General features: G+C 41.4%; 1 protein-coding gene across 1 annotated transcript in view; it reads right to left on the minus strand.

Moving 5' to 3' along the window:
* The window catches only part of LOC112556896 (low-density lipoprotein receptor-related protein 4-like), a 32,311-nt gene extending 26,034 nt beyond the window's left edge, over positions 1-6,277 (minus strand). The window contains exons 1-4 of the mRNA XM_025226338.1: positions 6,094-6,277; positions 4,504-4,578; positions 1,348-1,532; positions 439-595 (exon numbers count right to left, since the gene is read on the minus strand). Coding sequence (XP_025082123.1) covers positions 439-595; positions 1,348-1,532; positions 4,504-4,570 — 409 coding nt within the window. The 5' untranslated portion in view covers positions 4,571-4,578; positions 6,094-6,277. The remainder of the gene's footprint in view (positions 1-438; positions 596-1,347; positions 1,533-4,503; positions 4,579-6,093) is intronic.
* Positions 6,278-8,898: the final 2,621 nt, after the last annotated feature.

The following is an 8,898-nucleotide window of genomic DNA, read 5'->3' on the forward strand; positions in this document are numbered from 1 at the left end:
GTCCAGTTTCACCTGCTCTCGCCCTATGCTTTCTACCCCAATCTCTCCTCGCTGGCCGCTCTCTCCCTTTCCAGTCACACCTTTTCTTTCTTCTTTAACAAAAAGAGGGCACACATTCCAAAAACTTCCATCATTCACGACTTTTGTCCGCACACGTGTACTCAGTAGTAGTAAAGTGACTAGGTCCCTGACAGAAATAAGAAACAAGAAAAGAGCCAAAGTAATAAATTTTAGGATAAATAAAAGGAAACCCCCAATGCATATGTCTGTTTATGATTAAATCACAAAACTCGGGCAGACGATTTACTATTTATGTGTGCTGTACATGTCATTGGTATATATCAGACGAATATATGTAAAAGGACACAATTATAACTATCTGGTAATTAGTTTTTTTGTAATCTGGTAATTATTGCTATCTGGTAATTATTGCTTTACCTGATGAGTAAGTTGCATTGAAGCCAGTGCCTGACACTGATGAGTCAGAAATAAATCTGATCCACATGGTGTTAGACGTGGACCTCACTCTGTCCGGAACTCTCGTGTTACAGAAGACACCCATAGACGGTGACAGCTCGGAGCTTCCATCCCGGATCTTAGGATGTGAACATAAAGTCGTTAAAGATAAACAAAAATATGATAATGACTGCTAAAGTTCATAAACGTTACGGTTATTTATTATATCAGAAAGAAACCTTCATACCCACCTCAATTTCCTACAAGCATATAGTTGTACAAGACAGATTACATACTAAATATATAAAATAAGTGAATAGTTAAAATCACATTTCTCCTGCGTTTTCATGTAAATTGTATTTTATTCTGACTCTTTTCACTGCATGTCAGTAAAGACCGTATTGTAAATGAGAACGAAGGCAGTTCAAAACGTTGTGTCATTCAGAAGGACTTGCAAAAACAAGACAGTTTTTCGGAATTTTTTCTAATAGTCCCCTTTGACATCAATGCACATTCAAGCGATGCTCAAGCATTGCAATCCCATTACGGAAAAAGGTGGCCTTCTGGGCCATCACAACTCCTCCACAGCACATGTAATCTCATCATGTTTTTCCAAACTGGCGACAAAGTAGTTGGATTTAAGGTTAAGAAAGGTAAAATCACATGGGGCTGTGTCTGGTGAGTTAGGGGGATGGGTAGAAATTCAAAGCCACAATTGGCTGCTTCAGCTACGAAGGGTGAGCACTGCCCGGACCGCACGCTGAATTCATGGTCCACTCTTCCCACGAAAAATAGGTCCATCCCACGTGTCATCCTTACCCCCATCCATTCATTCCCCCTCAACTACGCACTGGTCTGTAACAAAATAAAGGCAAAGAAACAATCACAAACCTCCAAATAGTCCAACTCGCAGTCATCGGTTCCATCACCAATGTCAAATGTAACAAATGTCAAGGTAATACGATGGCCCTGTGTTGTGCTGATGATGTAGGTACAGTCTTCATTAGGCGGGTACTGACTGGGGTACAGCGGGGACGAGATGGAGCCACTGGGTGAGGTGTACACACCATCACAGGCTAGAATGTAAACAAATCTGTTTGAACGCCAATGACCAAAACTAAAATATAAGACTTCATCGTAATTAACATTTAGTCTTAACGTGAGGGTTTGAGACTTTGTGGCTACGTGAGACTTCATGGGTGTGGATGTCAGATGCAAGATTGGCGACCAAGACAAGACTTGTATGTTGTGCTACATATGTAACAGCTGTCACAGTGGTTGAATTGCAAAAAACTATCAATTCCGTTTGCAGTCCTCGTGTTTTGAGAGAGCCAATAACTACACTAATAACTGTTTCTGCTTGGTTCTTTCTTCTTCCTGCGGGATAACGAAGCAAAAGAAGTCAAGAATAGTCCATCCCAATGTTAAGTCTGCATTGAGACCAGTTCCACATGATGAGGGACGTGGTATTTCAGAACCTCCAGCAGACTATTTTTTTTTTATTCAGCTGATGAGGATGAGGGTGAACCGACATGTTCATCTTCTGGTCATTCAGCATGCAGTGATCCAGAATATTATTGTGGTGCATTATCAACCCCACACAGGAAGAACTAAATGACCTGGTTTGTGATTTGAACTTATCCAAGAACAAGGCAGACTCGCTAGGTTCACAACGTCAACAATGTTATCTTCTAGAAGATGTCACAACTACTTCATATCAAAAGCGGTTCTAGCAGTAGGATCTTTTTCTTTAGAATCTGGTATTCTGTTCCGATATTCAGGACCTTATTAATGCTTTAGAAATTTACTCACAACTCTGTCTGTCCGTGAAGGTGGTGTAAAACACGTTATAAATTAACTTCATTTTTGTTGTTATTTGTTCTTTGTTCTTTAATTCTTTTTTCTTTTCTCTTCTTTCTATTTTCTTTCCTTCTTTTTCTTTCTTTCTTCTTTTTTCTTCTTCTTATCATTATTATTATTAACAAATTATTCTTAAAGCTGTACAATGGAAACTGTCTTCAACCTAATCCAGTAGTGTATACTGTCCCGAGAAAGAGCCACTAAATTCCATTTAGTACAACATGTACAGCTGGAACCTCTCTGGTGACTGAAAGATAGTTGTCCTTTTAATGGGACTGAAGCAGGGATATATAAATACATGTTATATCAGAAACATGTATTTATATACGATAGCCGAGGAAGTGAACTTCATTATTTGCAGAAAGAATGGACTCGCAGATAAAATGTTGCAGTTGGACAGAAATATATCCATCACTCAGCTCTAGTAGAGGCTCACATAGTCCTGCTACTGAGGGTTTAGGCTCCAGAGCTCTTCAAAGATGACAGGTTCAACAACTTGCTGCACGGTTATGAATATGTATCAATATGAATGAGAAATAATCATGGAATGCTTTTCGCATAATGTCCACAAACTTTCTTTGGAATGTTGACAGAAAACTACAAGAAACTATGAGTAGACATGCTGATGCATTATCAGAAACTTGGCTGCATTATATCTCTAATGATTCACTTCCTTCCTACCCATATGGATTTCTTTCCTGACATTTGTGATATGGTTAGGGATGAACAAGGCAAACATTTTAATCAAAATATTTAAACAATTGAGAAATTATACCAAGGAGAATTAACAACTACCATACAGGCTGACTATTTATGGACACTTACTTGCCAGAGATGCTGCAGAACAGCTGTACGAGAAACAGGCAAAGAAAGCCAAGACATAGTCGATGACTTGATTGTTTATAGTTATTAACTAGAATTCAATTACTAGACTTGAAACTAGGCCACCTGGACAAGTTACCAAAGAAACGAGACCTCTCTAAGTGCAAAAATTGGAGGGTGATCATGCTGCTGTCCATCCCCAGTAAAGTTCTATCAAGGGTGATTATAGAGACTGAAGAAGTCACTAGACAACAGATTGAGACAAGAACAAGCAGGATTTCTCCAGGAAAGGTTATGCACTGGTCACATTTCCACCATTCGTATAATCCTTTAACAGTCTATTGAGTGGCAGTCCTGTCTCTATATAACTTTTTGTGGACTTTACGAAGGCATTCGATAATGTAGACAAGTACTTCATCTGGAAGCTCATGATCCACTATGGTATTCCACATAAGCTAATAAACATTATCTATGGTTTGTGTGAAGACTCGTCCTTTCAAGCTATTCCTCTACGGAAACTCACTAAACTTTTCGTAATAAAGACCGGCGTAGGACAGGGTGGCATATAATCACCAACAATCTTCCTGATGATCAAAGACTGGATTATACGCAAGACAACCCAAGAAAACAACACCCGTATCCCTCACCAAACAGCTTTATGTACCTTCACTTTGCATATGAAATTAGTCTTCTATCTCATCGGCAACAACACGCACAAACCACTGAGTAAGCTAGCAGAGGAAGCAGAGAAGACTGGCTTAAAGGTCAACAGATAGACGACTGAACTGATTAATACTCCCAATAACATTTCAAGGAGATAGAATCCTGGAAACAAATCGGTCTGTGTTTCAGGGGAGCATTGTCAATAAGGATGGTGAAGTGGACGATGATTTCAAAAGACGCATCAACAGGGCCCGGCATGTTTTCAACTAGCCAAGACATCACAAAGGACAAATGGGGCTGGGTAGGACACACCCTGCACAAACCAGCTGACACCATTGCCAGTCAGGCACTTGACTGGAACCCTCAGGGAAAGAAGAGAGTTGGGAGATCAAAGCAAACTTGGAAAAGAACAGTGGAAGGCGATGCAAAGGACGGGGGAACCACATGGGCCCAACTGAGGGGTGCTGCCCTATACCTTGTCCGCTGGCGAGGTGGTGTTGCGAACCTATGCTCCTGGTAGAGCAACAAGGAGTAAAGTAAAACACAAAACTAAAGCAAATTTTACATTTTGATTGCCATTAAGCAAATAAAAATTCGTTTAGAAATGACGTTTGTAACATGATTTTTGTAAAAAAATTATTCACCAGTAAATTCTCAACCAAACTGATTCTACCCTATAGTTTAACCATCTCGGGATCTTACCTCGTGTTTTCTGTACGTGGTGCTGAATCAAGAGTGTAAATAAACACATAAAAAGCTCCATAGTCATCTTTATCACTGAAATAAGACCAGGACATGAAGAATATAAGCATTTTGAAAAAAGATCAGTCAATAAAAATTACATAGCATTAACTAAAATGTAAAATGCATCAGCAGATTATAAGATTAAAAGCTATACTAGTCCACCTAGTGACTTACTTGAAAAAGAAATTAATTCCGTATTTTCTAGACAAAAGATCATTAAGAGTGTTAGTTAACTTTGTTTATATTATTAAAAACTTGTAAAATCTTCGTGACAATGTTTTCGGAGCAAAAGAAAAAAAATTAAAGGGGAAACAAAGCACAAACACGCTATCTAGATTAAGGCACGTGGCAGGAAAATCCCCAAAAGCTAAACTCTTTTGAAAAATCAAACTCAACAGCCGTTGGGTGGACAAGTAAGTTTTTCTAGTCTCCTACTCAACAGCCCACTCGACCTCTCGCTGATCGGGAAAGACGATCCGTCATCGAGCATTTCGTAGTTTCCACTGACACAGATGCTCTTACTGAAGTTATTTCTAATTCAGCGCTGGTCGGCGAACCCCAGGCGATATGATGCATAAGTGAAGAACAAACAACAAAAGGAAAAAAACACAAAAACCTCAGCAGGTTTAATGTTACACTAAGATACAAGTCTGGTAAGGATCGGCCCAGTCCAGTTAGGACTAACTTCCAAGTCTGTTCAGTTCTTGTACATAACATACAAATCTGGTCAGGATTAGTACCCAGGACTACAACACCAAGTGGGTACAAGACTTGTTGCAAACAAAACGTCCGCTCCGGACTCCTTACTACGAGGCACTGTTCATCACACGACCCTAGACCCCATAGGGCTACGACAAATAATAATAATACGTTTGTAAAACGCATAGTCACACTCCTCTTAGTCCTTAAGAACAAGAACAAAATATGGACAGCATACAATGACAGGAAAACAAATAGCTTTTAAACTATAAAAGAATAAACAGCAATGCTAAACTAAGAGTAAAATCAAATACAGGAAACACAAAGAGGAACCAAAAAACAAGAACAAAGAGTAACATGATATTGCAAAAGGAAGGGTGTTAAAAAGAACTCACATTATGGGAAAGATTGTTAGGTGTAATGTTTACTGAAGAGGAGAGCTTTTCTGTGCACGTTTAAATGATTTAATAGTGGGTAGATGGTGGATATTGAAAGGAAGAGAGTTCCAGTTTCTCTGTACAATAACTAAACATCCTGGCCACATGTGACAGGAAGAGTAAGGAAACGATCATCAGATGAGGAGCGCAGTTGTCTCGCTGGGATGTAAGGGAAGAGCAGTTCAGAGAAATAATCAGGGCTGGTGCCAGCAAAGAAATTAAAACACAGCACGGACAGTTTGTACTGGATGTCAGAACGGATGGGAAGCCAGTGTAGACAACGAAAGAGACGGGTGGCGTGGTCCGGTTACAAGCTCTACATCAGACGTGCAACAGACTTCTGGACTTTCTGGAGCTTGTGATAATAATAATACAGATGATGATGATGATTATGATGATGATAATTACTTACATCGAGACGCTACTTCATAGACTTGCTTAGAGAACCTTTTCCTTTTATTTGCGTCCACAGTATAATACAGCTAAAGCTTTCACACCGATATAGGCTCTGCTTTTTAAATCTTTATGAATAAAACTCAAAAGAAAAAACTCAAACGAATTTTCGTCACCCAAGAGCTTCCATGTTAAGACGCCAAGAGGTGGTGCGCTGTGGACATTTATAAAGTACAAAGACATCACTTCCTTGTCTGACGAGCCCACAAGCGATCTATTGGTTGGACATTTTGTGTACTCTGACCTCCTGGCCACCTCACAGACATTTGATTGGCTGAACATACAAGGAAGTCAGTTCGTGACTGGGCGTCACACACAGACATTTTCTCTAAGCACACTGGGAAGAAACGACCACAGCGGCCTTCATTATTCATCATCAGAGAAATGTTTAGCCGCAAAGTTTTGGCGTTCAAGGCCCAGGGTCGAGGGGTTAGATGTATCAGTTTAGGGGTATAGTGCGGTAGCGAGTAGGTTAGTGTTAGATCGATAGCGTTAGGGCAAGTTAGGCTTGGTGCAGAGTGATCACGTGTTCTACCAGTATATAGTTTAGTGTAGATACTTAGTCGGGGCCTTTTCCCCATTACGAAGCAGGAATTACCGTCTCTGAGGGCCTTAGCGGCTGTAAGCAGTAAGTTTGTTCAAGACAGGCCCATGCCACGAACGCGCAGCGCTACTTACAGGCACTTACAGTCTGACACCTGAGATGCGAGACAAGGGTTACCGTCCTCGCTGTGCCTTGTGAAAATCCTATGTCAAGAACTAGAAGATTTGACTGTCATATTACAGTCATGTTAGCCTGCACAATACCTAAGCCAGGATGTTAATTTTGCCTTTTTCAAATTTAAAATATTATATATAAAGCAACTATTTACTGCTAAAATCAAATATACAACAAGCTGAACAAGTTTTAGCAGCGTAGTAACTGATTTATTCTGTACCTGTAACACTGGAGAAAGCGACGTCGATTCGACAATGCTATTGCTGCTGCAATTTGATTTGTCAGTTCTAGAACATCGTGTCTTCTTAATCGACATGACTGGTAAAGTTCTTGGTCGTTGTACCGGTCCAGGCCATGATTCCTGTCCCGAAAAAGTTCTCGGCGCAAACAGCGTACAATACAGTCCCCGAACATCCAGTCCGCCATATTGTGCTTTGGGTACGATAGCGAGCTAACGGAGGGGTGAGGCTCCAATAGCCTGATAGGTACGATAGCCGGCTATCGGCGGTCCCTGCATACGAATTTTCCCGCGCTATCGTGACGATAGAGATATCGTACCTCTAGCAGCGCTATCAGTGCTCCCTGCATACTACAACACCAAGTCAATAACAATAATATCGTTACAAAAGAAAAACGTCCGCTCCGGCCAGCCTTGTTTGGCGCGGCAATCCCCTCAGATTGTTGGCACTGACAGCCGCAGTAATTGGTGTCTTCCACACCTCCTCCTTCAAGTTACTTTTCCCTGTCCCCTTCCAGGCTAAAAAAAAAGTATTTAAGAAAAATTTAGCGCAGCGGAGTTGTGACAGTCACAGCCACCTGGACTTTGAAAACGCCGAAGTCTGTGACGAGCTCCTCATTTTCATTGCAGGTGCCGACGTCGTGTCTTCCCATGATGAGTTCCCTGTTGGTGTTATTATTTCCCACTTTGGCATTAAGTTTCCCATAATGATCTTCATATCTGTTCTTGGTATGTGGCCAAGCAGAAACTGCAGGGAACTGTAGAAGCCTTTTATTCCTCCATCTTCTGCTTTGTTGGTACATAGCATTGGATGATGGTAATGTTTTTCATCTAGCGTTGAGTCTTGCTGACATGAGCCGTGGTGTGACTGGTACCCAGGCCATCAGTGCCTTTGTTGCCTCAGTTGACATCAGCAGTGCTACTCCCTGGGTGTGATCGTGGACCAGGTCTGTGTGGCCAGAGTAAATAATAGTTTCTCCTGGTTGTGAGTTCCACTTCAAGTGCAGCAGAAAAGGACGTCGTATGTAAGAGAAAAGCAGTTGCACTAAAAATAGCCAAGTTAGGGTTGGGGGGTGGGGAACAGTGGTCTTCTCCTCCATCTTCTTTATAACTCTCTCAGTGACATTCCTCTGAACGTGTGCTGCCTCAATTAATTTCTCCTACAAATCTCTTCATTCTTATCGTCAACCGCGGGGGCTCGTCGAGCGTTTCATAACCCTAGTATTTTTTCTTTCTCTTGCCACTTGAGCTGACGCCACTTTCATAGAGGGTTCTCATGTTCCAGGTCCCAATCCTGGCTTTTGCCTTGGTCGTCAGCTGATTTCCCTAAGGCTTTCACTATCGCGCCTCACGAGTTCTTCTAGAGAGGAATCATCCCGGCCATGCCCTTGTTGTGTTACTGTTGCGGTGTCTGTAACAGCTTTTGTTTTTACATGAGTGGGTTGTTAGCCCAAACGCAAACCCGCAACCTGAAGGGACAGGGTACAACATTTTAGTCTGGCCTCTCCCCTGACAGACCTGTTGGACCTGGTTACACCTGCCAGGAGCACAAGGCTCCCGCCGACATCGCTCTGTGGATCGACAAGGCGTGCAATCCACCACACCACTACAAGGTGGGTTGCATCAACTGGCGGTAGTAGAAATACAGAGTAGTGGCATATATACATCTATGTGGGTCTTCCGCACTTGAAAGAAATAATGATGATGATGATAAAAAATGTACAGTTAGTCACAATAAAGCAAGCAGAATAATAAGAACAACACACACACACACAAGCAACATAATCTGCAAACTTTCTGCCGATAGA

This window comes from Pomacea canaliculata, linkage group LG2 (assembly GCF_003073045.1).
Source record: "Pomacea canaliculata isolate SZHN2017 linkage group LG2, ASM307304v1, whole genome shotgun sequence".
NCBI classification, from domain to species: Eukaryota; Metazoa; Mollusca; class Gastropoda; order Architaenioglossa; family Ampullariidae; genus Pomacea; species Pomacea canaliculata.